The sequence below is a fragment of the Hypanus sabinus genome, chromosome 20 (genome assembly GCF_030144855.1).
Source record: "Hypanus sabinus isolate sHypSab1 chromosome 20, sHypSab1.hap1, whole genome shotgun sequence".
In the NCBI taxonomy this organism is placed as follows: domain Eukaryota; kingdom Metazoa; phylum Chordata; class Chondrichthyes; order Myliobatiformes; family Dasyatidae; genus Hypanus; species Hypanus sabinus.
In genome coordinates, this window is record NC_082725.1 from 51,114,312 (window position 1) to 51,132,580 (window position 18,269).

The 18,269-nt window shown below is 39.1% G+C and overlaps 1 protein-coding gene across 4 annotated transcripts in view; it reads right to left on the reverse strand.

Moving 5' to 3' along the window:
• The window catches only part of LOC132378520 (lysine-specific histone demethylase 2), a 75,650-nt gene that overhangs the window by 17,655 nt on the left and 39,726 nt on the right, over nucleotides 1–18,269 (reverse strand). For all 4 annotated transcript variants that reach the window (XM_059945476.1, XM_059945475.1, XM_059945477.1 and 1 more), the window contains exons 12-18: nucleotides 17,171–17,305; nucleotides 15,899–16,070; nucleotides 14,448–14,575; nucleotides 11,640–11,771; nucleotides 9,776–9,850; nucleotides 9,079–9,195; nucleotides 1,447–1,572 (exon numbers count right to left, since the gene is read on the reverse strand). In XM_059945476.1, coding sequence (XP_059801459.1) covers nucleotides 1,447–1,572; nucleotides 9,079–9,195; nucleotides 9,776–9,850; nucleotides 11,640–11,771; nucleotides 14,448–14,575; nucleotides 15,899–16,070; nucleotides 17,171–17,305 — 885 coding nt within the window. The remainder of the gene's footprint in view (nucleotides 1–1,446; nucleotides 1,573–9,078; nucleotides 9,196–9,775; nucleotides 9,851–11,639; nucleotides 11,772–14,447; nucleotides 14,576–15,898; nucleotides 16,071–17,170; nucleotides 17,306–18,269) is intronic.

An 18,269-nucleotide genomic window follows, 5' to 3' on the forward strand; every position in this document is an offset into this window, starting at 1 on the left:
TCAAGTCTACAGTCTATGTATTTCACTGTGTTACTGCCACAAAACAATACATTTCATGACATACTGTATGCCAGTGATATTAAACCTGATTTTGGCTTAATTTGTTCTCTTAAAAATACTGTTTAACAAATGCTTTCAGATATTTATTGAAGTATTTTCGGATCCACGGAGTTGAAACCAAGTGAAATTACATCACTAAAATCATACAGACCATTTTATTTTGGACTGATGCTTAACATTGAATGGGTATTTCAACATGTTATTTGCATGTAGCATAAACATGAAACCCCTAATAAGACCAGAATAATTGGTGAGACTGATCTAAAACTCACTTAACATCTGGGTTATAAGCCAAATGTCTAGAAATCAAGGTAAAAGTTCTCTGCCATGTTGACCAGACTGCAATACCTCACTAGTGAAAAGTACAAAAGGCTTTACAGAAAAATAACCCTTGGTTAAAGCTGTCTGGAGGATTTGGAATATTTTTGCAAGCTTCCTTGATCTTGATTAAAAAAAAAGTGGAGGAGGCTTGAGTGAAATAGAAATGTAAACAGAGACCTCTCCATCAGTAGCCTTGTAGACAGGAAACAGCCACTTTGGCCCACAAGCCTGCATCAACCATCATACACCAATCCGACTAAGTTCATTTTATTCTCCTTGCATTCTTACCAATCTGCCAGATTCTACACTACACAGCAAGGAAAAAAAAATCAGTGGCCAATTAATCTACCAGACCACACATTTTTGGAAAACCAGAGAACCTGGAGGAAACACATGGTCATAACAATGGAAGAATGTGATTAGGCAGTATTCTGACCTAAGAGGCGTTCAGTCATGATCCTGTGGATGGTAGCTCTGTACCACTGGTTCCTCAGCCAAGCACTTACACTCAATATTGTGAACAAATTTCAGGATTGAACCTAGGTCACTGGGGCTGAGAATTCTTTGTTACAAATCTCAGTCAATCACTTGGTGGGAAGATACGGGGATAAATTTTGAATCAATTGCAGATAATGTATCACAAAATAATAGCATTAACAGATGTTATTATGACTCATGTAACAATTATTAATTTTTATACATTCTTATGAATTATATCCTTCCCTGTACCAAAATGAATATAAATGAAATATTTCTGTGTACACCAGCTACTAGACTGTTACCACCAGCTCCAAGTACATCAATAAGATAAACAGCATCAATTCACTTAGGACTTAGTTATATTACACCATCTATATTAACATTTCTACAAAATTATTTTGTCCACTAATTATGTTTGGTGGGTAAATTACATCAGATTTAGTTATTGGAATGTACTTTCAAAAGGTTACAATTTATGTTTCCTTTTCTTTCTCTTATTATACGCATTATTAATGCATGATTTTTAAAATTTTCTTTTTAAAACATTAAACACAATTAAGCACTGAAAGCAACTAATTCACTTACTTGTGGATCCATATCATAAAATACACCAAAGAGTCCACGTTTGTCAGGACTGGGAGGAACGTGACCAAAGAAGTCTGCTCCCTGTATTTTGTTCTCCCAGAATTTATATGGAAACTGCAAGGCAATCTAAATGGTCAAAAATGCCCAATTAGAGGATTAGATATTTTCAAAATAATATTAACACACTTTTAGGAATGACAACTTTCAACAAAATATTCAGCAATCAAATGTATTTAGAAACAAAATCTAAATTGAATATTGTGTAAAAGTACACAATTCTGCATGCCTTCATTCAATCATTGTATTGGAATGTGGGCTGATGAGAATACAAAAACATCTCATTGCATTCTTTTCAAATCTATGACAAAATTGTCACATTTTATAATCTTTTCACCATCAAGATGGTGATTCTCCCTTTCTTTAACCCATCTGTTCATCTGGTTAGGCAACAGGTACTTGCAAACTTCTGCCAACATGCTTATTGTGCTACATGCATTTACTTCCATGGTCCAGATCCATCACAGACTGACTCCAATATACCCATTTTATTCCTTTCCTATTTCCTCAACTATTCCTTCACTCCAAAGAGGATAATTTCAATAGTTTTCTCTGCACCACATTTCCTCTAATACCCTGTTCTGCTTCGCATCCCCTCATAACTACTTTCAGCACTCTTTCCCTTCTCCAGCTGTGTATCCCTTTTGCCAATCAACTTTCCAGCTCTTAGCTTTATCCCTCCCCTCCTGTCTTCTCCTATTATTTCGGATCTCCCCCGCCCCACTTTCATATCTCTTACTATCTTTTCTTTCAGTTAGTCCTGATGAAGGGTCTCGGCCCGAGACTGTACTTCTTCCTATAGATGTTGCTGGCCTGCTGCATTCCACCAGCATTTTGTGTGTGTTGCTAAAGCCCTCTTTAGTTCACTTTCTCATGAAAACATAATTAAAACAAGACTGTGCTACACAAGCACTTGAACTCATTCTGTTAGTAAGATCATGATTACCTACCCACCCGATTGTTATTTCCTTCCACTCCCTTAGTATGCAAAGATGTTTGGATCTCAGGTTTGAATTACTTCTTGATGTACAGCTTCCTGCCTCTGTTACACTAACTAGATCATGGCCAAGAGGAACAAGAGTCTTAAATCAGATTCCTTTGGGGAAGTTTATCATACTATTCTTTTACTCATTAACCTATGGCACAATGTAATCAAGATGTTACAGGATTGCTGTGGGAGAAGTAGATTTGAATTCATGAATTCATGGTTCTAGGACTGGGGAGGCAGAGAACTGTTCCACTGGGACAGGCTCCACCTGAACCATGATGGGACCTGGATCGTGGCAAATCGCATAACTAGGGTTGTGGATAGGGCTTTAAACTAAACAGCAGGGGAGTGGGTTCAATAGATTGGAGAAGTATGAATAAAGTAAAAGTGAACAGTGTGGATAGAGATAAAGTAAAACCAAAAGTTAAAAAAGAGAGAAGTAAGAATGGAGTGCTGAAAAGTCAAGCGCGTAAGAGACGAAAAGAACTAGATTTTAAATGCACAATGAGTGTAAGAGCACTTAATCTGAATGCCTGTAGTGAACTTGTGGCACAAATCAATATAAAGGGGTATGATTTAGTGGCCATTACAGAAACATGGTTGCAGGGTGGAGAGGATTGGGAATTAAATATCCAGGGATATCAGGTAATACAGGATAGGCAGGAAGGTGGGGTAGCGCTCTTAATTAGGGATGAAATCAGGGTGATAGTGAGAGAAGATACAAGATCTAAGGAGCAGAATGTTGAATCCATCTGAGTAGAGATTGGGGGAGGGGGGAATCACTGATGGGATTTGTCTATTGGCCACTAAATAGTAACATTACAGTGGCACAGGGAATAAAACGAGAAATATCAGAGGAATGTAAGAATGGAACAGCAGTTATCATGGGGGACTTTAATTTGCACAGACATTAGGCGAATCGAGTTTGTCGAGGCAACCTTGAGGAGGACTTCAAAGAATGCATACGTGATAACTTTCTTGAACAGTATGTTACAGAATCCACAAGGGAACATGCTATCTTGGAGCAGGTCCTGTGCAATGAGACAGGTAAAACTACCAATACTGTAGTTAGGGATCTTCTTGGAAAGAGTGATCACACTATGATTGAACTGCTCATACAAATGGCGGGTGCAATAGTTTTATCTAAATCCAGTGTATTATGCCTAAACAAGGGAGGTTACAACGGAAGAGAGGAGTTTGATAGGGTAGACTGGGTACACAGGCTATATGGTGGAACAGTGGAAGAATTTCAAAGACATTTTTCACAGTACTCAACAAAAGTATATTCCAGTTAAAAACAAGGACAGTAAGGGTGGGGACAGCCAGCCATGGATAACTAAGGAAATAAAAGAAGGCATCAAACTAAAAGCTCGTGCGTACAAAGTAGTGGGAAACTGGAAGATTGGGAAATTTTTAAAAAGCAACAAAAAATCACTAAGCAGGCAATAAAGAAAGGGAAGATAGATTATGAAAATAAACTAGCACAAAATATAAAAATAGATAGTAATTTTTTATAATTATATAAAAAAAAGTGGCCAAAGTGAATGCAGGTCCCTTGGAGGACGAAAAGGGGAATTGATATTAGGTAATGAGGAAATGGCCAAGGCTTTAAATGACTATTTTGTGTTGGTCTTTACGGTGGAGGACACGTCTAACATGGTGAAGAGAGATGATACAGATGTGATGGGAGGAGAGGACCTTGATACAATAGCCATCACTAAAGAGGTAGTGCTGAGCAAACTTGTGGATCTTAAGATAGACAAGTCCCCTGGTACTGATGGAATGCATCCCAGGGTACTGAAAGAATGGCAGAGGTTATAGTTGAGGCTTTGGTGATAATTTAGCAAAATTCTCTGGATTCTGGGCAAATCCCGGCAGTTTGGTAGTGGGCAAATGTCACGTTACTGTTCAAAAAAAGATGTACACAAAAGACCGGTAACTATAGGCCAGATTGTTTAACATCTGTAGTTGGGAAAATGCTTGAAGCCATCATTAAAGAAGAAATAGCAAGGCATCTGGAAAGAAATGGATCCATCATGCAGACGCAGCATGGATTCAGTAAAGGCAAGTCTCATTTGACAAATTTACTGGAGTTCTTTGAGGATAAAACAAGTGCAGTGGATAAAGGGGAACAGATAGACATTATTTATTTGGATTTCCAGAAGGAGTTCGATAAGGTGACACATAAAAGATTTATCCATAAAATAAAGGATGCATAGAGTTGGGGGTGATGTATTAGCATGGATAGAGGATTGGTTAACCAATAGAAAGCAGAGAGTAGGGATACATGCATGTTTCTCTGGTTAGCAATCAGTGGTGAGCGGTGTGCTGCAGGGGTCGGTGCTGGGCCCACAACTGTTAATGATATACATTAATGATCTGAAAGAGGGAATCAAGTATAGTGCATCCAAGTTTGCTGATGACACTAAATTGAGTGATAAAGCAAACTGTGTAGAGGATATGGAGAGCCTGCTGAGAGACATAGATAGGTTAAGTGAGTGGGCAAGGGTCTGGCAGATAGAGTACAATCTTGGTAAATGCAAGGTCAACCACTTTGGAAGGTCAGATTATTATTTAAATGGTAAAAGATTGCAGCACACTGCTGTGCAGAAGGGCTTGGAAGTGCTAGTGCAGGAATCGCAAAAGGTTGGTTTGCAGGTGCAGCAGGCTATCAAGGCGGCAAATGGAATGCTGGCCTTCATTGTTAGAGGGACTGAAATTAAGAGCAGGGAGGTTATACTGCAACTGTATAGTATACAGGTGAAGCTGCACCTGGAGTACTGCGTGCACTTCTGGTCTCCCTACTCGAGGAAGGATATACTGGCTTTGGGGCTGGTGCAGAGGAGGTTCACCAGCTTGATTCCAGAGGTGAGTGGGTTAGACTATAAGGAGAGATTGAGTCACCTGGGACTATACTCCCTGGAATTCAGAAGGATGAGAGATGTTATAGAAACATAAAATTATGAAAAGGATAGATCAGATAGAGGCAGGAAAGTAATTTCCACTAGTAGGTGGGACTGGAACTAGGGGACGTAACCTCAAGATCTGGGGTAGTAAATTCAGGACAGAGGTGAGGAGGAACTGCTTTTCCCGGAGAGTGGTGAATCTGCAGAATTCTCTGCTCAATGAAGCAGTGGAGGCTTCCTCAGTAAATTTATTTAAGACAAATATTTGCATAGTAAGGAAATTAAGGAATATGGGAAAAAACCAAGTAGGTGGAGATGAGTCCATGGTCAGATCAGCCAATATCTTATTGAATGGCGGAGCAGGCTCGACGGGCCAGATGGCCTACTCCTGCTCCCATTTCCTATATCATTTGGAATGTTCTTTGTGTTTACTTCCTCACTTCTTGAAATTCTCAATGTAACATCCTTCTCTTTCCTGTATCAATGGTTCTCATGCTGATGACTTGAAGCTATTCCTTTACAATACTCAGAACGTTCTTTACTTCTGTTATTGAACATCCTTCACGTTAACTGAGGTTCTGAGAGCCAGGAAGTGAGCAGCAGGTGGAAGCTTAAAAAGGACACTTTTTGATTGTTCAGAAGAGTTTTTCAGAAAGACATTTCTGATTGGCTAATTATAAGATACAACAGCCAATAAAAGGAAAATAAGTACCCCCAGAGCAGTCAATGGTTGAATATACAATTTTGGATATTACTTGGGGAGAGCAGGGAGGGAGAATAACTATTCAGGAGAGGAGAGCAGAAGCCAGGTCTGTGGCACCAAGACATTCTCTGGGATTCATGAAAGAAGGGTGCAGACAGGACTCCTATGATCAGGGTTTTGATAGTTAAGGGATGGAAAGGAAATTGTGGAGCAACAAAAGAAGCTTTGGAATGGTGTGTTGCTTCCCTGGTACCAAGGTACAGGATGTCTCTAAACTGCTGCAGAATATTCTCAGGGAGCAGGGAGAGCAACCAGAAATTTTTGTGCATGTTGGTGCAAATGATATCAGTAGAGAGAGGATTGAGGTCCTGTGGTGTGAATATAGGGAGCCAGGGAAGAAGTTAAATAGCAGGTCCTCGAGGGTAGGAATGAATCTCTGGATAACTTCCATTTCTATGTGCAAATAAGGGTAACAATACTGGAATAAAGGATATAGCAAATTAATGTGTGGCAGGGATTCAGATTTTTGGACCACTGTGATCTTCTGGGGCAGAAGTACAAGCAGGATGGGTTATATCTGAACTGGAGCGGGACCAATATCCTGGCAGACAGATTTGCTAGTGCTACTAGGGTGAGTTTAAAGTAGAGTGGCAGAGGGATGGTATCCCAATCATTACTGAAGCAAATAACAGGCTGAAAAGTGATACAGAGGTCAGTTACAGCAAGTTGAATAGCCATGACAAGCAGGAGAATGGCAGGGACTGAGCAAAGATTATTAGATTATTTTGTATTTATTTCATTGCAAGAGGTCTGGCAGACAAGAGGGATGAACCTGGTGCTTGGATAGCTACATGGGAGTGGGACATTATGGAAATATGGTTAAGGGAGGGACAAGACTGGCAACATAACACTGTGGGTTAGAGGTACTAGGGGCAGAGAAAAGACAGGTGGGAAGGGAATCCATTTTTGACTAAAGGGAATGCTGCAGCAGTAGTAGTCAAGAGATGAAATTACTGAAGGATCATCCAGTGAGGCTTTATGGGTGGGGCTGAGAAATAAGAAGGGGATGGTCACATTATTGGGATTGTACTACTAGTCCTCAAACAGTCAATGGGAATTAGAAGAGCAAATGTAAAAGTAGATTATGGAGAGCTGATAAAATAATAGGGTGGTGATAGTTGAGGCTGGGACTGCCATATAATTAAAGGCTTAAATGGGGTGAGGTTTGTTAAGTACATTCAGGAAATTCTTTTGGGCCAAATATAAAGAACCCTACTTGAGAGAAGTCAAAGCTTGACCTACTCTTGGATAATAGAGCAAGTGACTGAGGTGACAATGGGGCACCACTTTGAAACCCTTACCTATAACTTTTTTTTAAGTATTTAAGGAAAGGGATAGAACCAGTCTACAAGTTTAAGTTCTAAATGGGTACTAGGCACATCAAAGTCGAAGTATGTTTATTATCCAAGTATGTATACCATATACAACATTAAGATTCGTCTTCTTGCAGGCAGCCACAAAATAAAGAAACACTATAGAATTCACGAAAAGCCCCACACCACAAAAACAGTCATTGTTCCAACGTACTATAAAGAACAAATAGTACAAAAAAAAACAAACAATCCACAGAACATGAACTGCAAAGTCTCTGAAAACAAATTCATAGCCATGGAGCCAGTTCAGTGCTGCATCCAGTCCAGAAGCCCGATGGCTACAGGCTGCAGCTACAGTGTTAGTTCAGCACTGAGGCGAGTATGAAGTTGTGAGCTGAACTGGTTTGCTTTCCACCCTCGGCCTCAATACCTTAATCTTCTTAATCTGGTTTGGTGCTTTAATCGGCCAAACATTAGCTTGTTAACTTCTCCCATCTTGGGCCCTACCACTTCAAACTGGCCCAAAGATTCAATCCAGCCAACGTCCACTCCAGCAATGACCACTGCAGCCATACCTGCATTCTCAAAAGTCCAGTTTACTGAATATTTAAGGATACCACAAGAACACCAGATCGTACAGGTGGTTCAAAAGCACACCTCCCAGTGAGAAATTACAGTCTGCAGATTGCAGTGACTGTAATCCCAAAAAAGTATATTTGGGGGGGGGGGAGGAGGGACAGACAGAAAGAAAAATAGGGTCCATGAAGACCAAAGGAAACATCTTTGTGTGGAACTACAGGAGATAGGCAAGGTTCTTAATAAAAAAACATTCATGTTTTTACCATGAAGTCTTCAGATCTAGAAAGTAAATGAAGAAGTCTTGTAACTTACTTGACTGTAAAGCTAATCAGCATTACAGCAGGTGATGGATGTCTTAAAAAGGTCCAAGATAACAGTGGAGGCTACAGAAGAAACTGCAGGAGCCCGGGATGAAATATTTGTATCACTGTTAGCCACATTTGAACTGCCATTAAACTGGAGGGTAGTGAACACTCTCAGCTCTCAGTCCATAACCCTTCAGGCTGCAATAACCACCCAGATTACATGGTTGGATGCAGAGCTATTATTCAACTATGGCTCAAACCCCATGGACTTTCTCTCACCATCAATATTACAATCAGTTTCCCCACTTTCTCAGAAAAATAACATGAAATTGAAACAGCTCAATTGACAACTTAAAAGCACAAGCCAAGCCACTCGGAGCTTCATTGTCAGCCATGCAAAACAGCAAGACAAGTGTTCCAAAAGGAATAGATTGATAATTTCAATATAACGATGTAGTGTCTAATTACCTATTAACAGTAAAGCCATTCAAAAATCATACCTCCACAATTAACAAAAACAGGAGCTTGTAATTAATTCCAAGTTCACACTTTCATCAGGCATTTCTTATTTGAACTAATTTTGATTAAACAGTAATTTGAGTTTTTAAGTGACTGAATGAAAACACTCAATTAAATGTCAATATTTTTCCCATTAGTTTATCTTCACAAAAGGAATCTTGTTAACTTTCCAATAATACCAGATTTAATCAGACTTAATTACCTTTTCAATTACCCCTTGTCCTAAACTGTTGATTGCTTTAATTTTCCTTTCAGGCAGGTGTGGATAAAATTGAATAGTGTTTTTCTGAAGTAATGTTAAAGGAACAGTAACTAAAACCTGCAAAAGACCAACCAACAAATATCAATGAATTGTTTGGGACACAATATGCCACTTAAGCATTTAAAACATTCTAACAGACTGAAAGATTTACCATTCCTTTTTCAACCATGAACAAAATCAAAAACTGATCTGGCTGGAGTTATTTCCTTACACTCAGAGAGATCTTTACAGCTTTGTCAAGGTGATGTCTTTCCACTTCTGAGGAAACCAAACATAATGCAATACAATCACAAAACAATTTAATAGAGGAATTTAAGAGACACTTGCATCAGAGCCTGGCTAGATTCCTCAAGTAGCTCAGAAAGGTACCACTGGAAGGGTGTCAAAACGCATCTTGGTCTTCTGGAATGGCATCATTACACAATATCATACCACCTTAATGATTCATTTCCAAGGATACAAGTTAGGATGATTATTTATTTGACTCTAACTTGGTAAAATAACATAAATGGACTACTGTAATTTTATACCCTCCGATTATTCATTGTTCAGTTTCTTTACTATAATTAATAAACATTTCTGTAGATATATTAATGCCTGCACGGAATTTCATTATATAATATGCTGGGAAGTTTACCTTCTGCGTTGTCCATAATGTTCCATTAGCTGTTCCAATACAAATATCATCACCTGAATAGTTAATGGACACTACCTGTGAAGATAACATTATTACACTTGATCTTAGCCAAAAGGCCGAGAAGCGATGAAGATAACATTATTAACAAACTTTTATAATTGACTTAAGTATTTATTTGCTTCACTTGAACTGAAAGATAATTTGAATCAACCTTGATCTTAAAATTTCAAAGCAAAAATATGAATTAAAAAGTAACAAAATAATTTAAATTTATCATGTATTGCATTACTCGCCCCTAAACTAGTTAGCAGCTCAGTTCTTTCAATGCTGTTGCTTTTATTCCCTCAAAGGCAATCAAATTACATGTAGAACCATAGAACATTACAGCACAGAAACAGGCCTTTTGGCCCTTCTTGGTTGTGCCAAATCATTTTTCTGCATAGTCCCACTGACCTGCACCTGGGCCATATCCCTCCAAACCCCTCTCATCCAAGTTTTTCTTAAATGTCAAAAGTGAGCCCGCATTCACCACTTCATCTGGCAGCTCATTCCACACTCCCACCACTCTCTGCATGAAGAAGTCCCCCCCCCCATGTTCCCTTTAAACTTTTTCCCTTTCACCCTTAACCCATGACCTCAGGTTTTTTCTCTCCCCTGGCCTCAGTGGAAAAAGCCTGCTTGCATTCACTCTATCTATACCCATCATAATTTTATACACCTCTATCAAATTACCCCTCATTCTCCTACACTCCAGGGAATAAAGTCCTAACCTATTCAATCTTTCTCTGTAACTCAGTCTCTCAAGTCCTGGCAACATCCTTGTAAACCTTCTCTGCACTTGCAACCTTATTAATATCCTTCCTGTAATTAGGTGACCAAAACTGCACACAATACTCCAAATTCGGTCTCATCAATGTCTTATACAACCTCACCATTACATTCCAACTCTTATACTCAATACTTTGATTTATAAAGGCCAATGTACCAAAAGCTCTCTTTACAACCCTATCTACCTGTGACACCACTTTTAGAGAATTATGTATCTGTACTCCCAGATCCCTCTGTTCTACTGCACTCCTCAGTGTCCTACCATTTACCTTGTATGTTCTACCTTTGGTTTGACCTTCCAAAGTGCAATACCTCATATTTGTCCGCATTAAACTCCATCTGCCGTTTTTCAGCCCATTCCTTCAACTGGTCCAAATTCCTCTGCAAGCTTTGAAAACCTTCCTCACTGTCCACTACACCTCCAATCTTGGTATCATCAGCAAATTTGTCATTTTTGGCAGCATTAAAATCATGAAGCTGTTTAAATCTTCCTTCTCATTAAAAGGACAGGTGAATTGAAAAAATACATCCTTATTTTAAAGTGGATAATTCTGGCCATTACAGCTGGTTGCATTATCTTTGATGGCCAAACTTTCTGGGAAAATTTGACAAAAAAAAAGGGAAAAATAACATTTTTTATTCAAAGTAAAGACACCAATTCAATTGAACCATGCTTTTTCAATTGAAGCAACTTACTATATTGAAATATTACAAAAACTTACAGAAACTTATTAATCACAAAATAAAGAGGATCCAAAGTAAAATTTCAAAGGATGAAATTGGACATTTTACTCACTCAAGTTCCAGAGATCAGCCATTAGCATTTAAAAATTACTCATTTTTATGAATACTAATAAAATTATTTTCTTATGCTTTAATGCAAGAAGGTACAAATCTGATGAAACCTACTCCAGAGATGATTAAGCAATCATGCCTTTAGCATATAATAATGTGTTATTAGCATCTCTGCAATATATTGCTTTAGATATTTCTGGCTCAATTTATTAAATACTGCTATATATGATCCTAAACTTACTGGCATATCGAGTCGTATATCCAGACCATCACCTAGTTTATTGATGACAGATGAGTAACCTGATGTGAAGAGTGTATGATCACCTGCAAATTGGGCAAAAAACTCATTGTGGTCCCAGGAACGAGCAGACACCTGCAGTACAAAATAAAAATAATTATAAGTAGAAAGGTAGTAGCACATCTAACTGCATCTTAATGAAAGTGATAATGTAGCTCTAGTATCAATGCCTTCTAACCTTTGACAGGTAAGCAAATAATCTCAACTCTCTCCCTGCTTAATCCTCAATGCAAAGAGTGTCATGATCAATTAAACTGCATTAAGGTCTTCAAAAATACACGTCACAGAAACCTTAAAAGACGGCTTGTAACTTAATGAAGTCTTCCTGCAAACTGATAACTGCTCCAAGCAACTAACCCAGCAGGATGAAAAGCCTGTTTGTATGAATCTCATATCTTTTTCTATTATATTTATTCAGCCAAAGACATGAAACTCTGCTCCAAATAATGAACAAATCCGGGATACATCCCATGCCCTCCACCTCTTCAATAACTTCCCTGGTCCCAACTGCTTCATTTTCACCATGGATGTCCAATCCTTATACACTTCAATTCCCCATCAAGAAGGCCTCAAAGCCCTCCGCTACTTTCTGGACAATAGACCTCATCAGTTCCCCAACACCACCACACTCCTCAGGTTGGCGGAAATGGTACTCACACTTAATAACTTCTCTTTCGGCTCTTCCCACTTTCTCCAGACCAAGGGTGTAGCTATGGGCATTCGCATGGGCCCTAGCTATGCCTGCCTCTTCGTGGGTTATGTGGAACAGTCTATGCTCCAAATCTATACTGGGACTGCTCCCCAACTTTTCCTTCGATACATTGATGACTACATTGGTGCTGCTTCCTGCACCCATGCTGAGCTCGTCAATTTCATTGACTTTGCGTCTAACTTTCACCCAACCCTCAAACTCACTTGGTCCATCTCGGACATTTCTCTCCCCTTTCTCGATCTCTCGGTCTCCATCTCTGGAGATAGACTGACATCTTCTATAAACCCACTGACTCCCATAACTACCTTGATTATACCTCTCCCCACCCTGCCAAATGCAAAAACTCTATTCCCTATTCCCAGTTCCTCCGTCTCTGCCACATCTGCTCCAAGGATGAGGCTTTCCGTTCCAGGACATCCCAAATCCATCATCGATGATGCCCTCACCCGCATCTCCTCCATTTCCCGCACTTCGGCCCTCACCCCATCCTCCCTTTACCACAACGGGGACCGTGTTCCCCTTGTCCTCACCTATCACTCCAGCAGCCTCCGGATCCAGCATATTATCCTCCGTAACTTCCACCACCTTCAACAGGACCCCACCACCAAGGACATTTTTCCCTCTCTACCCCTCTGTTCGCAGGGATTGTTCCCTCCCCACAGATCTCCCACCAGCCACTTATCCCTGCAAGTGTAAGTACTACACCTGTCCCTACATCTCCTCTCTTACCACCATTCAGGGCCCCAAACAGTCGTTCCAGGTGAGGCAACACTTCACTTGTGAGTCTGTTGGGGTAATCTATTGCATCCAGTGCTCCCGGTGTGGCCTACTCTACATCGGTGAGACCCGACGCAGATTGGGGGACCGCTTCACCTACGCTCTGTCTGCCACAACAGACAGGATCTCCTGGCTGCCACTCACTTCAACTCTCCCTCACATTCCCATTCGGATATGTCCATACATGGCCTCCTCTACTGTCATGATGAGGCCAAATTTCGGATGGAGGAACAACACCTCATATACCATCTGGGTAGTCTCCAGCCCCTTGGTATGAACATGGAATTCTCCAACTTCCGGTAATTCCCTCCCTCTCCCTTCCCCCATCCCACTTTCACTCTGTCTCCTCTTCTAGCTGCCTATCACCTCTCTCATGATTCTGCCTTCTTCTATTACCCATAGTGCTTTCCCCTTAGATTCCTTCTTCACCTCTCCAGCCTATCCCCTTCCCTGCTTCCCCTCCCCCACCCCTTGATCTTTCCTCTCATTGGTTTTTCACCTGGCACGTTCCACCCTCCCCCCACCTTCTTTATCGGGACCCTGCCCCCTCTTTCTTTAGTCCTGACAAAGGGTCTTGGCCCGAAATGTTGACTGCTCCTTTCAACGGATGCTGCCCGACTGCTGAGTTCATCCAGCTTTTTTATACATCTTGATGAACAAATTATCTCCTGGCACAGTGCCGGTAACTGAAATTATAGAAGGGAGACGTAGCCTGCAGCTGAGTGCGGTATACAGTTCTGTAATTCCAAATGTTACCAGATTTAGTCTTGTCCAATACCAAAAAAACTTCAACCTTTTCTAGGCTTAATGCTTCTGCTCCTCTTTTCCAACTACTGTCAATGGACAAATATTTTATTATCACTATAAATATATTATTTATGTGTCACATTCAATAGTGCAAATAAGATTTAAGCAAACCAGCCACCATTACCAAAGTAGATCCAACTCTCCATAATTCCAATATTCTCAAGAATTATCCACTTGCTCTCAGGATTAACATTCCTTCCTCCTAAATATATCAATATTTTCAATTATCACTGCAAATACTAACACCACATGCATACAACTTGTTTGCTGGTCAATCTAACAATTCTCCTAATACCTAGTTAGCACAAATTAATCTTCCAGGTTCAAAGGCAACATGATATTGATATCAGTTTTCATGTCACATAACAAAGCAATATTTTCACTAAGATCAATATTATCTAATACAAATCATATTTTCACAATATTTTGAATATTTGTAATAGTTAGTTTCTTACCTGTTGCAAATTACTCCCACAGGCATATTCAAGATTGCCAAGATGAAACTGTAGCACTTTGGCTTCTAATTCACTGAACTGAACACCAGATTCCTGACTGAAAGTTTTGTAGATCTCCTCAATCTTTTCTGCATGCAGAAAACTTGCCGTTAGTCACAACATATCTCTTAATCTTTGAAGAGGCTAATATGGAATAAAGAAATAAGCCATTTCCAGAGACCAGGGCAGTCCACTGACAACCAAAGAAATACTTGTTTCTTTTTACCCCCGAAGTCTGAAAACAAGGAAGCTCAAAACTTTCCATTCAGCTTGGAGCATATGACTTAAAAACATCAACCACTTATGCTTGGCAACAACTGACCAGGAATTCATACCAATGTTTTGAATGATTGAACCTAAGCATTATCATTGGACCAATGATGTGTTGAGTGAAAAAAGAAGCAAGTGCTCAGACAATGTTTCAGTCAATCAAGTTTCCTGTTTTGACAGGAGAGAAGGGAAAATATGTCGGTACAAACATTCATTGTTGGGGCAGGTGTCGCTTGTGTTTCACAAAAAAGACACTGATGGAGATATTACCCATTTTTTAAGCCTCTATTTCAGAAAGCAATAATCATCCTCCTAATATGCAGACACCTTAACATAATTAAAATGATACAGCACTATTAGTGGCAGGAGATACAGAATGTGGTTACCTTAACAAGGCCTGTCACAAGAATTTATATTCTGGAAGACAGAGGTCAAGAAATCAGCACAGATATAGGATTTCAATGGCAAATATTCAATAAATACAAGAGGAGGGTATGTTCCCTACCCTCCTAATCTGTTGTTCTGAAGAATATACTTATTATGCACATGCAAAAGCTTGAGTAATTTTATTTTCATTGCAAAAATCTTGAGAAAACAACTATTTCTGTGTTTCTGCAAAATAAAGTGATCTTAACCATGTCGGCAGAAAATGTTAGAAATAACTTGTTTTAAGTTTTTAGTATCTACATGATTTTGCATTTGGGTTATGAAGCCAGTGAGAAAGAATTCCATCTTTAATGAAAGACAGGATGGAACAGCTGAATAGGCCAAGTTCTCAGGTATGCGAGTGAAAAATGTTCAGCTTTCCAGAAGTATGGAGAATAATTTTATGTAAATATATGCAACTAAGGGCTGAAATACAAATGCCAGCAACAAAAAATGAAGGCATATTATTTCACTTCATGAGCTCTTGTAGTTATTATTTTCTGGGCTTCTCCATTTTTCATCCTTTACAGTACAAGCTAAAATTTGTCAAACTTATTAAGTGGTTATGTGAATTTAGTTTATAGATGACGTTAATGCAAACAGCATGGCATAAAGGCATTCCTACTTATCTTTTCGGTAGTCCTTCCAAAAGCCAGTATCAATAAATTCTTTCAATGCAAGTAACATAAAAGGAAATCCTACATGATGTAACCCACCTCCAAGCGGAACATCCTGAAATTGCTTCTTGTCCTTCCTCCACTCTGCCACAACATCCAGCATGGCATTGAAATGAAAGTCAATGGACTTGTCAATGGACGGGTCAACCACATTTCCACCTTCTTCTATCAGGTCACATCTATCTCCCAGTTTGTGCATCTTGCTTCCAAGCTGCATAAAAATAATTTCAAAAGAACGGAACAATATTTATGCAGAATTGCTTTATTTTGCAATCCAATAATTAATATTTCTGCTCACATGATAAATGATGTAGCAGTCATCTACAACAATATAACAGCATTAAATAACTTTTATAGGCAATAATGCAATTCATTGCTATTGCAAACTGCTTTGCCAACATAAGCAATTGCACACAGTTTCTCTGTCTGCCCATGGATCAATGACAAGATAACACAGATTGGTGGGGGAGCGCAGGGCATGGTGGGGAGAGGAGCAGGAGGTGAAAGGCAGGGGAGTACAGGAGAAGAGGAGGAAAAGAAGAAATGAAACTATACTACCTCCTCAAAACAGCCAACATCACAACTTTGGAGGGGAAAGGTAAAGGAGGGGAAGGGGTTAAAATAAGGTCTCTTGTTTGACTGTTAACTTACAAGTAGTAAAAAAAAACTAAACTAGCACACAGTTGATTAGTTTCTTTCAGAAAGGGCAGAATGAGGTACCATTCTCAGAATCAAGTTTATTATCACCGGCATGTGACATGAAATTTGTTAACTTGGCAGCAGCAGTTCAATGCAGTACATAATCTAGCAGAGAGAGAAAAAATAATAATAAATAAAGGAATTTAATTACATATATTGAATAGATTATTTAAAAATGTGCAAAAACAGAAATACTGTATATTTTAAAAAAGTGAGGTAGTGTCCAAAGCTTCAAAGTCCATTTAGGAAATGGATGGCAGTGGGGAAGAAGCTGTTCCTGAATCACTGAATGTGTGCCTTGAGGCTTCTGTATCTCCCACCTGATGGTAACAGTCAGAAAGGGGCATGCTCTGGGTGACAAAATTTCTGTAACAAAAATTGTTAAAACTACATTTCAAAATAAATAAAGTACATTAACAACTACTAAAAACCAATATAATGGTAGGGAAAGGTTAACAGTAAAGGAAATCAAGAATTGTATCTTATTACAATAAACCTTCACTTTATATTAACAAAGTGAAGGCTTGTTGTAATGATAAAAAAATTTTGAAATTGTATACATTTCGCACATAAATAAATGCAGACTCAATATGCTGTAAGTTAGAAACCCACTTGCTCACACATTAGTGCGATGGGATTGTTAATGCAGCCATTAACAATTTGTGCTCCTTTTCCCACTGTCACACCAAGAGAACGGTCATCCCACACACGTCCACCAATCCGATCTCTGGCTTCAAGCACCATCACCTGAAGTAAAGTGAAAAGAAAGGAGGAAAAATACATATTAAAGAAATGAAAGATCATTGACCACTTGATATTTTCAAATACCAAATACTAGTGGTCATTTGTCAGAAGTCTGAAAATTTCATTCAAGATCTCTTAACTCTAATTATTAGCTGGCTAATCAACTCAACTTAGCAACTATAAAATGAATGCAGACTGAGCAAAAGTTATTCAAAAGTAGATGACCGTAAAAATGTCATGCATCTTATTCTCCGCAGTCTGCTATGATTTTAGTACCCAATCACTAAACAATATTTCAAGAAACAGAAAAACACCTTTACTGAAACAATTGTTAAAAGGAATTAACTCTTGTAAAATATTTTCTCCCAGGTAGCTACCAAACTTGACAATGAAATTTCTACATAACTGGCTTAATAATCAAGGCTGACGCCTTTGCAACATTTCTAAGGCTAGGTGTTAAAAAGAAATTTGAAAGCAATGATAAGACAAAGTGATATTAGTTTCAATATCCAGCCTCAGAAATACAGCAAAGTTAGCAACGTAACCACCACAATACATCTTTTGAAAAAAGTAGTGCAGAAATACACCTTTTTTGCCAAGAGAATATTTCATGAGGATAAAGTATGAGTCACAGACCTACATGCATCCCCAAAGTTCTGGGTTTGAAGCCATTACCAGCAACTGTCTCTCACTCAGTAATAAATGATTAAGCTGCACTAATATTGCAGAAGAAAATTAGTTTGAGTTCCCATTCATTGTTTTAATCAACAAACACACAGAAAATGCTGATGGAATGCAGCAGGCCAGGCAGCATCTATAGGGAGAAGCGCTGTCGATGTTTCAAGCCAAGATCCTTCATCCTGGCCTGCTGCATTCCATCAGCATTTTGTGTGTGTTGCTTGAATTTCCAGCATCTGCAGATTTCCTCGTGTTCGCATAGTTTTAATCAGAAGTTTTTGTTTATGAC